Genomic DNA, 19432 nt, shown 5'->3' on the forward strand with positions numbered 1-19432 from the left:
GATCCTCTTGCAGAAGCTCTATCAAGAGGTTGTCAAATAGTTTGACACATCCAACTTGATCATTCCAATGTTAGTCCTACTATCAACTATTGAAAATTTGCCCAAAGTTCTAAATTGGAGGGTAGAGAGATCCTCTTGCAGAAGGTATATCAAGAGGTTTTCAAAGGATTTGACGTGTACATCTTGGAAATAGTTGTAGAATTTGGATGGAGCCATTAGCAAAAGTGAGTAGATAGTGGAGATGCCAAAGGAAAATTTTTGGACACTTAGGTTGAGATAGAAAGCAATTAAAAAAATAGCTCACCAATGAGAAATTTAAGCATTTATCCTCAAAGAGACATACATAAGATCATAAAATTATCCTCTTTAGATGTGACATAGTGAAAAGTGTGTGATATGCAATAGCCACATCATAGATGGCTGCTACATCCAATAGCCCAAGTATTTTCTCCCTATGCACGTGTATTTCTTTAGGGAATTTATGAAGCATCATAGGTATGTAGATTGTGTGGGATTCCATTGTCTAACACATAGATAGATCAAATGAGCCTTGCCTCATGAAACTATTAATGATGAGAGAGTGTCAGATTCCCTTGCACTTCATGGGGAGAGCCAAGCTACGAACCTCCACCCAACAAGAAGGTAAAGTAAGGGGAGACAAGTTGTGGATCTCCACTCAACAAGAGGGGGGGGAAAAAGCAATAGGAGTGAGATTGAAAATCTCACTACCACTTTCTCGCTCATGTGACTTGAGACTTTCATTTCAATTATCATCTTGATGTTGGTTTTATGATATATAAAACTTCAATCATAATACCTATAATGATTGAACTATCATTAAATTTTCACTTACGTATTTTGTTTTTATTTGGGTGATGGTCACTTGGCTTGTATGCTAGCCTTCTTGTTATTTGGATTTAAAATTTCAATTTGAAGATGTTACTTGCAAGCTCTTGACTAGATTCCATTGTCTCTATATTATAATCTCTAATGCGAGCTTCGATGATGGACCAATTCTTCTTTTTATAGCATAGGACTTGAATTGTGATGGCACTTTCACACGGGGGTGAGCCTTTTTTTTAGAAAAACCTCCGAGCGTCCGAGCGAAGGATAAAAATTTCGCATTTCTACTTTGAAAAAATGCATACTAGGGTATGTTGGTGGATAATGATTTTGAAAAAACCCATGTGAGAGTGGGTTTCTCATAGAAATCCCCTCATAACTCCTATTTGATAGGGGAGTATACTTGAAGAAAACCTCTCATAACCCCTCTTCATGGGGGGTTTCTCCAAATAAACTCATTTGAAGGAAGCAGATTCATTGTGAAACTATCTTGAAATTTGAAGAAACGCTCTCTTGACTACTCTTCATGGGGGTTTCTCCAAAAGGAAGCCATTTGTAGGAAGCCTTCTAAGGTACGGACAACTTTTTTAAAAATGTCAGAACTTTCACGTCTAATGTCCAAATATAGTTATTTAGCCACTCAAATCAAACAAAAAAGGCCATTTGAGCACGTCTACAAGGCTATAAGCTAAAAGTTATATCATTTAATAGAGTCTTAAAATTTGACTTTAATTTTTAAGAGTATAAAAATAGTCATTATATATATATATATATATATATATATAGTCTTTCACTTTTTAGTGAAATAATAATTGTTTCTCATTGACGAAGCCTCTGATGAGAGCCACAAAAAGTGATAAGAAAACTCTATGGAGTGGAGGTATAATAAGCTATGGTTTAATGGAAGCATGGTATTAAATATTGGGCCATTGTTTTTGCCTTGGTTTTTCATTCTTTTTAATTGTGATTACTTTTAATAGAATAGACAATCTGTAAAATTTGTTCTACTAAACACTCATAAATACCCTAGAAATAGCTAACAAATTGAAGAGATAGAATGTCCAAGGTAGTTTCTCTACTAAACACTCCTTGAGTGTATTGCTAATCTTGAATTGCTCATAAAACCTCGCTCATTCAATTTTGCTCAAAGGAAGTGCAACTCCATTTCACATAGGATGCATCGGGTAGCTTGCATGGCTAGCTTGTAGTTTTCTATGGACTAGGTTAGACGGCACCCAGTGCAGTGGTTTTTGATAATTTAACAGCTAGCTAGCGAGTGGCTAGCTCAATCCTAGATGCTTGCAAGACACCCCGTGAAGTGCTCATGAGTGTCTATATCCATTTAAAAGACCTTTTACCCTTGCTTGCTCCAAGTACAACTTTTATTTAAAACTTAATAGCTCTAACTAGATGAGAGTAGACAAACATTTGTGGCTTCTTATCTAAGAGTCCATATAAGTAACTCCAACCACTACTTCCCACTTCTCATAGGTTGGTCCCTAATGATCCTAAAGCTCTCTCTCCACTTGATGTTTCGGTGTGGTACATTGCAACACATAGTATGGGTCATCTTCCTCATTCTGCTCAAAGATAACAAGAACTTCAAAGATATTCCCCTCTTCCAGTGCATTGATGAGGTCATTGAATCCCTCCCTAAACTATGGTCCACTATTTGTCTCTTTGACATAGTCATCATGTAAAAGGAAAATATGTTGTAGCTCCCATTGATTTATAATTGCAATTTCCTCACACTTCTCATAGTCTCCAATGATGCATGCACTAAAACCAAGAAAGCTGTCATGTTTTGAGACAAAGATGGTTGTCTAAATAGCCCCATATGTTGTGCAAAATTTGTGTCTCATCAATGGTGTCATAGTCATACATGTCCCTCCTTTGTACTTCGTCCACTTTCATCTCGTGTTGTGCACTAAATTGTTGTTGAACTCTCTTTACTATATGCCAACTATGCCCTTGTGGAAAGGTTAGATGCAAGCCATGTTGTTGCACTATGGGAATTCTACAACCTATCTACCACTCTGCTCCTTATCAACTACTTGTGTACACACTTCCTGAATCCACAGGTTGAGGGCATGTTAACTAATGTCGATGAAGAGCTAGCTTAATAACGGTGTCACATCCATGTTCCCCCTCTCCATGGTTGGATCCAAACAAATTCCACATCATGGTTAGAATAGTAAAGTATTTAAACCTTGGAACAAAATAGAATCCATGGGTTGATTGAAATTGAGAGGAAGCACAATCTGACCAGACCCAATGTTGTTTCATTGTTTTTGGTACTTGGGGATTGCCTTTGGTTAACCAATCCTAGTGCAATAGAAAAGTATGATAGACAAAAGTGTCATGTTCCCCATTATCCAAAATTTATAAATGGCATGTACACAGCACTTTCTTGAAATCCTTGGATATTAGTCTATTGGTACATTGATATTAGCCATAGAATCCAATAGATGGTTGTAGATGGTATGGTCCAAAATTGTAATCTACTTGTTGTATCAATGTGCAATTTGCATTTCATATTCTTCTTGAAAAGAGTAATTTCCTATAAAATCGGTAATAAGAGATAATTATGTCCTTGGGGAAATCGGCAATGCATGACTTGAATTACTTGTAAGCAGTCTTGCCAATGTGCTATGAAATTTTGAAGCAAATAATTTAGGATGGATTAAAGGATGTGGTTGATAAGATCTTGTGGTTGAGTGGTCTCGTATGACAATAGCCATTTGTTCTTGTTTGATCCTTAACATCAACCATTCCAAATCTTCTCCATTTTATAATGCTATAAGGATATCTTCCGTGTGATGAAAACATGGACCTAGGGTGGCTCATAGAAAGTGATGAACAAAATGGTTAATGAAACTAATGGAGCAAGACCTAATCACACAAAGACAAGCAAATGCTTGACCTTCCATTAGATAATGCCTTAATTATATGCAAGAGTAAAATCTCATCCTCACACACTGAAGTACACATGTCAAACGTCACATACACTTAATCTTTCTCACTCAATCATAATCTTTCTTATCACTCTCATCCAATCAAATAATTCTCTCATACTACCACTCTTCCACTCTTCTATTTAGTACCCTATGTATGCCCATGAATCAAAGTGGTCATTGAAGAATTTGTTACCTTGATGCTATCTTTATTGTGGATGGTCACCTTCATTCTTGTTTGCAACTTCTCTCTTGGATCTCTATCGTCAAGGTTTTTCAACAACAATGCATCTTCTTTTTGTGCGATCACAAGATTTCTTAGTTTGCTCTTGGAGGCTTCTCTCTAGTTGCTCAGCATTTTCTTCTTCTTTTACGGTCTATCTAGGCCATGGCACGCTTTGTTGTAGGGTTCTTTTCTTGCTGACAAGCAATGATCCTACTGCATTGATGAAGTGTATTTTATTCTCTATTCATGTTGCAATTAGCTAGCGTGCTTCTTCTCATTTATTGAGGACACCACGAATGATTTCTTTGCTCTCTCTTTCACTTTATCTTGCCTATAGGTAGCATAAAAATGGCCACAAGTTGTTCCTTGCTCCATAGATCGGTCTTGAGTGTGTCTACTATTGTTTTTGTGAGCTACTTGTCTAGTTATAGGCCATTTGTTGTTACCAGCCATTGCTTTTTCCTTGCATGCTTCTTCTTTGGCTAATGCCTCCCTTCTCTACTCAGCTTAGTATTACAACATGCTTCATTTCACTCTACATAATACATGTACCTCATAGTGGTAATGGTTTGTTTTGAGCTTTCTGTAGCTATTACTTTGCTTTCTAGGGTTCTAGACTAGTCATAGCTATAGAGGGCTTGCACTTTTATAGCATTTCGGCCATGACATCCACTTGGATTTCCTCAGCCATCCTTATCCTGACATCCCCACTAACTGCTATCAGGGTTTCAAGCCTCAAATGCCAAGCCCTACAGTGCCTCTTAGTCCACTATCGTATAAAGTTCCAATCTTGGACTTGAATGGTTGCTTCTTCATATGCACCACTGTGCTAAGGATTCGCTTGGTTGGCACAATTAAACATGAGGCAAGTAAGAGACCTCAAAGATAGACCTAATAGTCAAGTCACATTTCTTATCCACGAACACTATATATGTAGGCACATGGACTGGCCCAAACCTATGTGTATCATATACCAACAATAAACATTATTGGAAATTGAAAGCAAGGTAGGGAGGTAAATGGGAAGCCATCCTATGAGGCTTTCCACCACCTAACTGTGCTTATGGGCACCTAATTGTGCCTCTAGCACTCACACATAGAAACCAAAAATGCCTTGCCAAGAGTAAGCAAGGGAAGTTTCCAACATGATTGGTATGAAGCATTATCAATTGTTCATCAAGGGGAAGGTTGGAAAAATGAGTGAACTATGAATCTAATTCATTGACTCACCCTCGGGATTGTTTGGTGGTTAGGCTTATCAAAAGGTCAAAAGGGTGGTAGTTAGACCTAGGTGGTAGCTCGAGCAACAACAATACCCGACTCGCATGCATGATACTTTGCACATAGAAAGGAGTCTTCAATGCATCATACGCCGCACAGAAAGGAGTCTTGAAAGTGCGACTAGCAAACTTGCATGCATGGGAACACTTAAAAGTACGACAATGGCAAAAAATTTGTTTCTACCACAAACCCTTGGTTATGACTTGATGGACAAGATTTGGACAAGACACTCCGGCAATAAATGCTACAGCTTTACTTGGTACCCAAGTTGTTTGTCTAGATGTTGGGATGTAGCAATGATATTAAATAGGCTTCACATATGAAGAGATTATTATAGCCAAGCCTAGAGTCCTTCCCATCATTGCTAGGACAAAACAAACTTTCTAATTGGATAAGGCTAGTTACACACTTGTCTGCAGACTAACCAATCAAAGAAAATGCTCCCTTGCCTTGTTCAATGAGGATTTCGGGCGAGGGAGCTTCCCCACATCTGCCAACTCTCCACCAATCAGGATTTTCGGGGAGCTATGCAAAGCAGGGTGACTAGGACTGAGCAAGGCTGTGCAAGCAATCCCCATCATTAACTCCTTATGGATGTTGTTGCCAGTGTGTAAGCGATCCCCCCCCCCTTAGAATAGCTGTCGCTTAGGCGAGGACTGGCGGTGTGTAACTGCCCTAAAATAAAGTTCTCTCTCATACAGAATTGGGTTTTGCAGGTTAAAATGGGTCTTTAAAATGAAAATGCAGAGCTTGCAACAATGCCAGTTACCAAGTAGGCCCTTATCTCCAAAATGTAATTTGTACAATAAAGGCTAGGTATTGTTAGCATAATAGCATGTAAAAAATACACTAAAGGTCGGTTTCTTTGAAAAGATACACTAAAGGTCAGTTTCTGCGTAACAGGCTGTTCCCCCGCAACACGCTATGGTGGCAAATTCACCCAAAAATGCCGCTGTCTAGCCCTGAGAAATCGCTGCTAGATCGTAGCAAATCTTTGCTCCGCTGGAGTTGGATAGAGAGAAATACACTCTCTACTCGGGCATAATGGTGCTCATAGAAAAGCTGGAGACTCAATTGGTGGTTGGATGCTATGCACAAGCCTTTGGGATGGAAGTCGGCTATGGTGGTAAATGCTCGGATGTGGTGAGATAGCCCGTCGTGGGAAGGGAACGGCCTCGAAGCACGGGTTCCCAAGTGGAAGCAAAGCATCCAATGAAGGTAGGCTTTTATAAGGAGTACTTCCAAGTTCCAAGCTCCGATGTGAGCGGAGAGCATCCTATGTGAAAGGATGACTTGAGAGGCCGGTCAAATTGAGTCAACACTGTAGGTGGACTTGAGTCAACACTCTCTACAGTTGTGTGCACAGTGATCAGTGGTGATAAGCGTAGATGAATGCCGATGGTGTTGCTCGATCTGTGCTGATAAGCTAAGCTGATTGGCGATGGACGGAACTGGCTTCCTCAAAACAGAGCCGTGAACTGTGGAATTTTAGCTCCAAATCGTAATTCCATCCACAATCACCGCCGCATCTTGATTCGGAGCACACACCATACCAACCGTAGCACGAACCGCAGCTTACATTGCAATCGCTGCCAGCGCTCCGATGAGCTCCCAGCTGAGCCTTAACATGTAGCAAGCTCCTCTGTCGGAGATCTTGGATAGGGGTAGTAGTCCTCGATTGCACAACCTGAGAAGCAGAGAGATTTTCCCGTCTATGGAGGCCAAGAAACGAGAAATGGAAGGGTTGGATCCTCGAAAGCTTTCGCCTTCCAGCCAGATGACCGTCTACGTTGACAGCGATCAAGACCCTTCGGAACGAACTCCTGTCTTTGTGGCCCGTGAGACCGCCATGCAAGCTCTCAACACCATAGTGCAGGTTCATTTTGAGAAGACGCTGGAGAAGAAGATGTCGGTGGATATGCAGAAGAAGGAGCTGTGGAAGATGTTTCAGTTTTTCTTCCTCTTCTTAGCGATTCTGTTTACTGGCGTAGTGCAGTCTACAAGGCTCCATTGTCGGCACTTCTGGATGCCTATTCTGCTTTGCGCCCTCGGACACGCCATCTTCTACGCGGCTATGGCGCAAACTCTGAGGTGCATCAATGGATTCAAGTACCAACGGCGCTGTCACAAGCTCACCCTTGGCCTCGCCACCGAGAACCTCAAGAGGCTCAAGATGAGACCCGGAGAGACTGTGCCAGAAGATGAATTTGAAGTACGGTACCAAGAACCTGGAGAGTCGTATTTCAACAAATTCAAGCGGAAGTGGGTTCTTTTCTTCGTCTTCCTCGTGGTCACGTTCTTATCTATGGCCGCGTCTATAGCGACACTTTTGTGTGCTTAGAACCGTCGACGACGGAAAAGAAGCAGGGCTCTTTTTGCCGACGCCTAATATTGCAAATTGTGGCAAGCTTTGCCGTGGCTTTGTATAGAATCGTTGAGCCATGCTTGAGACTTGTTTCGATGCAGCTCGTTTTAGCGTTTCGGAACAAGGGGCAAAAGCTTAGCATTGTCCTTTCACGGATGTTTTCTTCATTTTAAGCGTTTCTACAGGATTATCGTTTGTAAGAGAATTCTGTTATCATAAAGAATATCCTATGTTTCGAAGCTATTGAATCGTATGAGTATGGTTTGAGAGCCTGATTATGAGCCACGATGGAAAGTTCCGCCTCTTCGTGCCTGTTCTACTTTACGTTTCGCAGTGGCTAGAAGTTTTGTCATTCGCCCTGAAGGAAATCTTACAGGAAACTTAGTGTTCCGCCTGGATTGCCAACAACACAGCGCTGCTGCGCTGCAGAGGACTTGAAATTGAGTGTCACAGTCAGAAAACAGCTAACGTAGCCGCTTATGGCTTGAGAACTCATGGTTGCTACGTCTTTACATCTGTTTACGTTTACTCTGCTTGGATTTTTATACAACTCCATTTCATTTTTCTCGACATTCAGAGTTATGGCAGACTATTGAAATTTAGCTTTGCTCAACTTAAGCCGCCTGAGATTGGAACCAAAAACCTCTCATATCAGGTTAGTACTTGAGAATATTCGTATTTGTTATTTCTCTGTATTCTGGCTTCGGTCGGTCCCTTAGCTGGATCCAACTTGAAAATTTTGGATTCGCAGCATGAGGCTAGCAATAAAGTGCTTGCTCTGATCGCAAACCTTATGAAATGAGCAACCATAAAACATGAAAAACTACAAACCAACCCAAAAAGAGCCTTGACCAGGGGAGTTTTCTATAGGATTTAAGGACATAACAAGAGTATTACTTGTATCCATTTGTAGAATGTATGAAGCAGGTTTGCCTCTCGGTGATTATGCACGTGGTTGGGCATGTCTCTCAATTTCTGGTTCACACCACCTGTATGCAACAAAACACCTAATGATGCAGTGTTTCAATTGGTTTATTTGAACATACATCTTTGTTTGGTTCTTTGACCTGCACTTGCATTCTTGCCAGTTAGTTGTTACTAGTTGGTTTCAAGTACTTGAAATTTACTAGATAACCCTCCGTAGCTACCAGTCATCAGTTAGCTACTACTTACCATCTGACTTCTAGTTACCAGATAGCTGCTAGTTACGAACCAGCTAGGAGTTATTAGAAGCTACTAGCTACCAACTAGGTACTAGTTATCAGCTACTTACTAGCTTCAAGGTAACTTGTAGGTATTAGCTAGCTATTAGATTCTAGCTGGCAGTTCTATTGGCAGATGTTACAAAGTCTGATGATTTATCAGCCTACACTCCTGATAATCGTGTCACCCCATGTTTGAGAAAGGAAAAGCTAGCACTCTGTTGTGTTGCCTTAGGTACAACAAATTCTTTGCTGCCAAGATGATAGACAGATTGAGTTATGGCAGACTATTGAAATTTAGCTTTGCTCAACTTAAGCCACCTGAGATTGGAACCAAAAACCTCTCATGTCAGGTTAGTACTTGAGAATATTCGTATTTGTTATTTCTCTGTATTCTGGCTTCGGTCTGTCCCTTAGCTTGCCAAAAGCAGTGCACAGGCTCCGGACATCCAACATATCTTTCGACACCATGGATTGCCCAAGAACATCGTCTCCGACAGAGATCCTAAGTTGACCAGTCACTTTTGGATTTCTCTGTTCGAATCTATTGTTCAGTTCAGCCTACCACCCATAATCAGATGGCCAGACTGAAAGAGTCAACCAAGTTCTGGAAGAAATGCCCTGACATATTACAGCAATATTTTCTGAATTTACCGTGATATTTTCGTGCAAGGTGGGCTCCTAGAGAGCACAAGCTGACATAGTTGACAGGTGCCAGGCAGAGATAGAAGGTAGCATGCAGGTGAGCCAAAGGTCCACATCGAAGTAGCATCCAGGCTGCTAGTGGTGGTACATTGTATTAGGGTATGACCATTTTGAAGCTTTTTTCTATACATATTTCCACTATATTACTTCCTATGGATTCTGTGTTTGTGTTTATTCCTTATACAATTGCGTGCACACGGAGTTGTTTCAATTTTCCGCTGCAGGGTGTTGGCTGCGTGAAAGCATCTCTCTATTGTTTGACGTGGTAATCAGAGCCTAGTGGTTCAACAACCGAGTTCATCTCCAATTGAAGGGTGAAGTTTTTTGCAAGAAGGAACTTTGACATTTGGTCAGGTCCGTCACCTGTCAAGTGAGAGTTGCATCGGTTGCATTGTGGTGGTGTGACAGGGCTCACCTAGTAGCAATTAGCATCACTTCCAGCCTTCCCATGGCTGTAGTTTTACTCGAGTGTGTACTTCATCAGGCATATCAGGCATACGGGAGAGGGAGGCGTAGCATCTCTGTAGTTTCTCTTTTTTTTTCTTGCCTTTGGCTGTTATTAACTGCAACAATTGTATAAGGTCCCCATACATTGAGTAAACATCCTGAGTAACAACCTTACCACACAAAGTCATGAGTTGCATAAGAGAGAAAAGTGCAATGAGGAAACTAAGACAGGGTGTCGTCCAACAAAAGATATGCTCTGTCGCAAGATAACACATGAAATCGGGAGTTGGAGGCTCACCGTCCAACTATAGGTCCTCAATTCTAGAGATAGCCCTCAGCAGGCTCCCAAACCATAGGATTCCACGACTAGAAGTTGACGACTCCTATTCTGAGTTAAGCTGTAAGTAGTCTGCTATTCTTATAATCTCCACGACATCTTATCCTTGCTAGGTCTAGTCCAAGCCTTGGGTTGTTACCCACCCCTAGCGAGATTGTACCCCTATCTTTAGATCTATACGGATCCTCGATACATTGGACGTCAACCTTGAGCCTAGTAGACGTGGTTAGGTACAAGATAACCAAGGTTGAAATGCAACATTATTCCCCCCTTAAGGTCCTGATAAATCAAAGTAGATAACACATAATCCAAAAATTGAGGGTTAAGCGATAAATAGTCCACCATTTCGAAAATCTCCATGCGTTTCCTAGAGTAAGCGTAGTTTTCAAGAAAAGCCCTCCTAATGGGAACTAGATCTAGTCTAAGTCTTGCATTATTACACTCCTCGGCTAGGCTATATCCATAGCCCTAGATCAATATGGCTCCTAAATACATTCGGCCTCAACCCTGAGGCTTAGCTAATATAGGGAGTCCTTAGGCTTTTGAGACTAATACCTAGGCTAATTAAGCCTAGCTAGGTACAAGCTAACTAGGGGTAGCTTTGAACAAAACATATCCCTCGAGGATTTATGTCCTCATAAATGAAGGTATTTATTTTGGCCCTCAAGCCTCTCATTGAAGTCAATAGTATAAAGCCTAACCTATGAAAGATAAAGATAAGATAACAAGATTGTGGAAAATGAGGAAGAGAGAAGAGCTAGTGAAAGATGTTTGAGGTTGTTTCATGTACTTTTTGATTAGCCTTCTCCTTTAGTGCTAGCCTTCGTCATGGTTGAGTTTGCCCTTCACCTCCGGAGTGCCAATAGAAACTCAGCATGAAGACTTTGTATGAATGGATGCTCAAGTATGTGTGGGTGTGTGGATTTTTTTTGTGTAAGCATATTTTTATACTATGGTTTACACCCATTGTTGGGCGCTGATGTCGTCAGTGGGGATGTCATAGTAGCTAGTCCTTGCTATGCGTGATGGAGTTTCTGATTTCAATTTATGAGTACAATCTTATGAGTACTATCATGAGATTGAAACTGCACTATGTTGTGTTTTTAGAGGATGAGTTTCGGAATGTTCTTGGATTCATCTAGGTATATTGTCCCATGTACTTGCTTATTTGAAGTAATGATAGCTACCTACCTATTAGGCATCATGGACCATGTTGTAAGCATTATATTTATTAGAGATGAAAGAGTCCTAGACAATGCTAAATAGCATATTTGACCAATATCTAGGATAACTTTGTGATTCAAGATAGTTGGCACCATTCCTACAAGATAGGGGAAAAAATTAGAAAGAAAGAAAGAAACTTTATCTATAAGACTGAAAAACCAGATGCAATCAGTTGAATAGATGGAGCCTCTAAGCAAGCATGTTAACTTGTGTCATCTTGAGGTCGAGGAACCATAATCCCTAACTCAATAGAGGTATGTGATTACCTAGACTGTTGCATAAAGCTATCATGGGGATACCGCAAACTCAATGAGAATGATTTGGTGTGGGTTTGACGGCTTACTATGGATCCTCCATGACAATAAGAAAACTTGGAGTTTCTCCACTTGATTGCTTATGAGGACCTTAAGGGGAGAATAAAGTTACATTTATGAGGACCTTTAGGGGGGGATAGAGTCCCTAGATTAGTCATGGCCCTCTATGAGAGGTCTTAGGCAAGGTTTGGGTAGCTCCAAGATCATGAACATATCGGGGGTCAAACAGGGTTCTTCACTATCACCAACTCTATTTGGCCTAAACATTGATGAGCTTGAGACCTTTATTGAGATACTAGGAGGGACAGATTGCTCTCTCACCAGCTCCTTGATCGAGACTCTCCTCTATGTAGACAATATGGTCTTATTCTCCTCTTTAGCTAGGGGCCTCTAGTGGTAATTGGATGCACTCCATACCTTCTACGAGACACATGATTTGAAGGTCAACCTTCTTTGACACATCTTGGACAGCCATGCACAGAGAGCAATCCACATTGGATAGATTACTAGTGGAGGTCGTCGCATCCTACACATATTTGGGGTTCTTTCTTTGGCCTGATTTTCACATTGCGACTAATGGTGTAGACCCAACTAAGCCGGGGATACTCCACTCTTGCTAGTGCTTTCACTCTCATTTTCGGGATCCATGGACCAGGTGGAGAGGCTCCAAGTTTGTGCTTGTGCTCACAGTGCAACCCCTTTGGTCCAATGCATAGGTCATCACAGACAAGAGTGTGAGGCTAACTTTTTCTCTCATCATTCTACTCTAAAAAACTCTCATTGAGAGTGAATGCTTGAAGATGAAAGAGCCATTATAATGTCAACTTTGGGATAAATGGTATTGCCATACCTGTTCATGGGATGATATGGATCAACACAAATAACAAGGTAAAAAATTCACTAGACTTGCCAAAGAGCTTGAGAGATGTGTAGTCAAAGTGAACGCTTCACTTGGTCTTAGCATATTAATTGCTATGATGTATGAGGAGGTAGGTAGAGGGCACTGCCATTGTCGATGTTGTTCGAATTAGCATCTCTTTTGCATATTGTTCTTGCATTGGCTGGTTGTGTATTGGGAATTACTTTCTTGTAATTATATCTAGAGAATTCTTGCCAACTTGGAATTCTTTTGTGATCTGTTGTATTGGTGTCGATCTTGGTGCAACGTTGTATAGGCGCTGATTTTTGTATCGTATTTTTGAGCCAATGTTGTTGCTGTGGAAGTCTATCCATACTATCGTATATACTGCTCGCTAACACTGACATGTTAAAATGTGCCATCAACACCATTGACTAGCCTATCAGGAATGTCTATGTTCACTGCAGATGTCGACTATCATTCCTTATTTCAATGCCAAAGTTGCATGCAAGCCAACTATTGCTTGAGGGTTTACAGGGGCTGTAACTTGTTTGCTACATGTCTTGCTTTTTTCGTCAATTGCATGGAGAATGTGAGCGGCACGAGCTAGGCTGTTGAATATGTGTTGGTTGTTCTTTTCTTTTTGTGCATATATATAGAAAAGGTGAGTAATATCGATGTTAGCTGTCGGTTGTCATACAAGTCACCATCGTCATGCTGCAAAATTCTAATTGTGTTCAGTGTCTGGATGAATTTTTGCTCTTTTTACCGCATTGTGATTCTTAGCTCATAGCCTCGAATCTTCTCTTCCCTTTCGCCTGTGAGATTTGCTACCGAATGGGTCATGAGTGGTAAGTGCATGGCTGAATGGATCATTAATCCACCTACATTAAATACGGCCCTATTTATATATGTCGTTAATAATGCAGTTGGTAAGTCAATGTCGGATTCAATTGCTTGTGCGGAGTTGCGGAGTAGCCCTTGGACTATTTGCTTGCAAGGTTAATGTTTTGCTAGTGCAAGTGTCTCTTGTAAGGAAAAGGTGAATCGCTTCTGTGGGATTCAATATCTTTCATAGTATGATGTCATCGTGGGAGAGTTGTTGCTTTGCATTTAGCTTTTCGATTGTGTTATGGTTATCTTTGTTTGGCATTAGCTTGTATGTTTTATGAGAAGGATGATTGTGGGTTGGTTGGCTTCTAGGTTATGTTTTGTATGTCTCGATGTTGTAGCTATAATGGCTAGATGAATCTGTTCTAGATGTTTATGATGAGTTGCTACTATTATTCGTTTGAAGTATTGTCTTGGTTAATTTGTCTCTATTTCCCTTGATGGTTGCTATATGTTCGTGATATGCATCTGTCCACGCTTTGCTTGTTGTGTTAATTGTGTTCTTTGATTGCTCGAAGGAGATATAGAGCAGGAAGTTCTCGTGGTAGAAGCAAGTTGGGTCTTTATATTGATTGAAATGCACAAATCATATTATTTGTTCCTTCTTCGCTTTTACATGTTTGCCTTTCACTGTTTTGTATTTACTCGCGTATTCGGCTAAGCAAATGCTCTGCGATGCTTGTTGTTGCTTGGAATACTTTTGAATGATGTCCTTGAAGAATATGTCAGTGTCATGATCAACCAAATTTTGCAAAGATGCTTTCCTTTTTAGCAAAAGTGTTCTATCTTCTTGGAAGTTAGTATTTATAAAGGTGAATTGTCTCAAGCAACTTGTCAATGGTAAAGATAGCATAGTATAGGCAGCTTGTTGGGAGCTTAATTCTTGAGTGTTTATCAATGTGTTATCAATCTTTTGCAGACGCTTGATTGTGCTGACATTGTTTGCACTACGGTCGAAGGCTTCTTTGAGTGCTTTTGTTGTGGTCGTGTCTGCTTTCGTCATGTATGATGTGCAGTATGCTACTGCGCCATGGGGATTGAAGATGAATTGTATATCAATATTTGCATCCCATAATGATGAAAGCTTAGGATTGAAGTTGTTCTTGTATTAACAAAAGGTTAACTTGGATGCACAATCTCAAACCCTTCCATATTTAGATGCATCATCTTGGGACTAGGAATGTTTTGCATCCCAAACCTAGGAGGAAAATAGAATAATAATATGGTGGCTAATTTAGTTATGTGCATGGTTAGTTAAGGATTAATGTAAATTAAGAGGATATATGCTCAAATGTTTACCCTACTATTCTAGGAGGGGTATTCCAGTTATCATAGGAGAGTGGTGTCCGATTCCATTCCACATGTGAGTTTGATGATCTCAGTGACATTATGTAGTTGCCAGCATCAGATTGGCATCATTGCCATTCTCCGCTAGTGGTAATCTAGACAAACTAAACCTATAGATTGACATTCCACTAATTTTATTGGCTGGAGTAGGATAATGGCAAAAGTGCAAATGCACATGTGAGTTTAGGATTCCTTGTGCATGTTTTGAGGTCATGGTATGAGACTGGCACCACTGCCATTCTCCACTGGTGGCATTCTCCACAGAGATTGACACAATTCCATATGATCTATACACAGCGGAGACAGTGATCACTACATAGAAGAATGCACATTTGAGTTTAGGATTCCTTGTGCATGTTTTCAGGTCATGGTATGAGATTGGCACCACTGCCATTCTCCTCCATAGAGATTGACACAAATCCATATGATCTCTGCACATGTGAGTTTAGGCTTCTCAATGCCATTTCTTAGGGCCTAATAAGAGATTGGCACCACTGCCATTCTCCACTTGTAAAAATGTTTACCCTACTATTCTAGGAGGGGTTCCAGTGATCATAGGAGAGTGGTGTCCTATTCCATTCCACACGTGAGTTTGATAATCTCAGAGATTAACACAATTCCATATGATCTCTACACAGTGGAGACGTTGATCACTAGATAGAAGAATGCACATGTGAGTTTAGGATTCCTTGTGCATGTTTTTAGGTCATGGTATGAGATTGGCACCACTGCCATTCTCCACTAGTGGCATTCTCCACAGAGATTGACACAAATCCATATGATCTCTGTACATGTGAATTTATGCTTCTCAATGCCATTTCTTAGGGCCTAATAAGAGATTGGCACCATTGCCATTCTCCACTTCTACAAATGTTTACCCTACTATTCTAGGAGGGGTATTCCAGTGATCATAGAAGAGTGGTGTCCTATTCCCTTCCACATGTGAGTTTGATGATCTCAATGTCATTATGTAGTTGCCAGCATGAGATTGGCATCACTGCCATTCTCCGCTAGTGGTAATCTAGACAAACTATACCTATAGATTGACATTCCAGTAATTTTATTGGCTGCAGTAGGATAATGGCAAAAGAGCCAATGCACATGTGAGTTTAGGATTCCTTGTGCATGTTTTGAGGTCATGGTATGAGATTGGCACCACTGCCATTCTCCACTGGTGGCATTCTCCACAGAGATTGACACAACTCCATATGATCTCTACACAGCGGAGATAGTGATCACTACATAGAAGAATGCACATGTGAGTTTAGGCTTCTCAATGCCATTTCTTAGGGCCTAATAAGAGATTGGCACCACTACCATTCTCCACTTGTACAAATGTTTACCCTACTATTCTAGGAGGGGTCTTCCAGTGATCATAGGAGAGTGGTGTCCGACTCCATTCCACACTAGTGGTAGTCTAGACAGCATGAGATTGGCATCACTGCCATTCTCTGATAGTGGTAATCTAGACAAACTGAACCTATAGATTGACATTCTATTAATTTTATTGGATGCAGTAGGATAATGGCAAAAGTGCCAATGCACATGTGAATTTAGGATTCCTTGTGCATGTTTTCAGGTCATGGTATGAGATTGGCACCATTGCCATTCTCCACTGGTGGCATTCTCCATAGAGATTGACACAATTCCATATGATCTCTACACATTGGAGACTGTGATCTTTACATAGAAGAATGCTCATTGCCACTAGCAGAGAAAGGCAATAGGATAATGGCAAAAGTGCCAATGCACATGTGAGTTTAGGATTCCTTGTGCATGTTTTTAGGTCATGGTATGAGATTGGCACCACTTCCATTCTCCACAGAGATTGACACAATTCCATATGATATCTATACATCGGAGACTGTGATCACTACATAGAAGAATGCACATTACCACTAGCGGAGAATGGTAGTAGGATAATGGCAAAAGTGCCAATGCACATGTGAGTTTAGGATTCCTTGTGCATGTTTTCAGGTCATGGTATGAGATTGGCACCACTGCCATTCTCCAGTGGTGGCATTCTCCACAGAGATTGACACAAATCCATATGATCTCTACACAGCGGAGACAATGATCACTACATAGAAGAATGCACATTAGCACTAGCGGAGAATGGCAGTAGGATAATGGCAAAAGTGCCAATGCACATGTGAGTTTAGGATTCCTTATGCATGTTTTCAGGTCATGGTATTAGATTGGCACCACTGCCATTATCCTAATAAGAGATTGGCCTAATAAGAGATTGACACAATTCCATATGATCTCTACACAGCGAAGACAATGATCACTACATAGAAGAATGCACATGTGAGTTTAGAATTCTCAATGCCATTTCTTAGGGCAAGCATGAGATTGGCAATCACTGCCATTCTCCGCTAGTGGTAATCTAGACAAATTAAACCTATAGATTGACATTCCACTAATTTTATTGGTTGCAGTAGGATAATGGCAAAAGTGCCAATGCACATGTGAGTTTAGGATTCCTTGTGCATGTTTTCAGGTCATGGTATGAGATTGGCACCACTACCATTCTCCACTAGTGCATTCTCCACAGAGATTGACACAATTCCATATGATCTCTACACATCGGAGACTGTGATCACTACATAGAAGAATGCATATTACCACTAGCATAGAATGGCAGTAGGATAATGGCAAAAGCGCCAATGCACATGTGAGTTTAGGATTCCTTGTGCATGTTTTTAGGTCATGGTATGAGATTGGTGATGATCATAGGAGAGTGGTGTCCTATTCCATTCCACATATGAGTTTCATGATCTCAGAGATTGACACAATTCCATATGATCTCTACACAGTTACACAGTGGAGACAGTGATCACTACATAGAAGAATGCACATGTGAGATTAGGATTCCTTGTGCATGTTTTCAGGTCATGGTATGAGATTGGCACCACTACCATTCTCCACTGGTGGCATTCTACACAGAGATTGACATAATTCCATATGATCTCTACATAGCGGAGACAGTGATCACTACATAGAAGAATGCACATGTGAGTTTAGGATTCCTTGTGCATGTTTTCAGGTCATGGTATGAGATTGGCGCCAATGCCATTCTCCACTGGTGGCATTCTCCTCAAAGATTGACACAATTCCACATGATCTCTACACAGTGGAGACACTGATCACTACATAGAAGAATGCACATTTCCACTAGCGGAGAATGAAAGTAGGATAATGGCAAAAGTGCCAATGCACATGTGAGTTTAGGATTCCTTGTGCATGTTTTCAGGTCATGATATTATATTGGCACCACTACCATTCTCCTAATAAGACATTGGCCTAATAAGAGATTGACACAATTCCATATGATCTCTACACAGCAGAGACAATGATCACTACATAGAAGAATGCACATGTGAGTTTAGGATTCTCAATGCCATTTCTTAGGGCAAGCATGAGATTGGCAATCACTGCAATTCTCTGCTAGTGGTAATCTAGACAAATTAAACCTATAGATTGACATTCCACTAATTTTATTGGCTTTAGTAGGATAATGGCAAAAGTGCCAATGCACATGTGAGTTTAGGATTGCTTGTGCATGTTTTCACGTCATTGTATGAGATTGGCACCACTCCCTTCTCAACTGGTGGCATTCTCCACAGAGATTGACACAATTCCATATGATCTCTACACATCAGAGACTGTGATCACTACATAGAAGAATGCACATTACCACTAGCGGGGAATGGCAGTAGGATAATGGCAAAAGTGCCAATGCACATGTGAGTTTAGGATTCCTTGTGCATGTTTTCAGGTCATGGTATGAGATTGGTGATGATCATAGGAGAGTGGTGTCCTATTCCATTCCACATGTGAGTTTGATGATCTCAGAGATTGACACAATTCTATATGATCCCTACACAGTGGAGACGGTGATCACTACATAGAAGAATGCACATGTGAGTTTAGGATTCCTTGTGCATGTTTTCAGGTCATGGTATGAGATTGGCACCACTACCATTCTCCACTGGTGGCATTCTACACAGAGATTGACACAATTCCATATGATCTCTACATAGCGGAGACAGTGATCACTACATAGAAGAATGCACATGTGAGCTTAGGATTCCTTATGCATGTTTTCAGGTCATGGTATGAGATTGGCACCACTGCCATTCTCTACTGGTGGCATTCTCCTCAGAGATTGACACAATTCCACATGATCTCTACACAGCCAAGACAGTGATCACTACATAGAAGAATGCACATTACCACTAGCAGAGAATGAAAGTAGGATAATGGCAAAAGTGCCAATGCACATGTGAGTTTAGGATTCCTTGTGCATATTTTCAGGCCATGGTATGAGATTGGCACCACTGCCATTCTTTATTGATGGCATTCTCCACAGGGATTGACACAATTCCATATGATCTCTACACAATGGAGACAATGATCACTACATAGAAGAAT

At 40.8% G+C, this 19432-nt stretch overlaps 1 protein-coding gene across 1 annotated transcript; it reads left to right on the forward strand.

Moving 5' to 3' along the window:
- Nucleotides 1-6590: 6590 nt before the first annotated feature.
- LOC147903308 (uncharacterized) lies at nt 6591-7931 on the forward strand. The gene has a single exon (XM_087372841.1). The coding sequence runs from the start codon at nt 7019-7021 to the stop codon at nt 7643-7645; it is 627 nt and encodes a 208-aa protein (XP_087228967.1). The 5' UTR covers nt 6591-7018; the 3' UTR covers nt 7646-7931.
- The last annotated feature ends 11501 nt before the right edge of the window (nt 7932-19432 follow it).

Source organism: Dipteris shenzhenensis, chromosome 3, assembly GCF_047967505.1.
Source record: "Dipteris shenzhenensis isolate YYH24624 ecotype China chromosome 3, Dip_SZ_1.0, whole genome shotgun sequence".
Classification (NCBI taxonomy): domain Eukaryota; kingdom Viridiplantae; phylum Streptophyta; class Polypodiopsida; order Gleicheniales; family Dipteridaceae; genus Dipteris; species Dipteris shenzhenensis.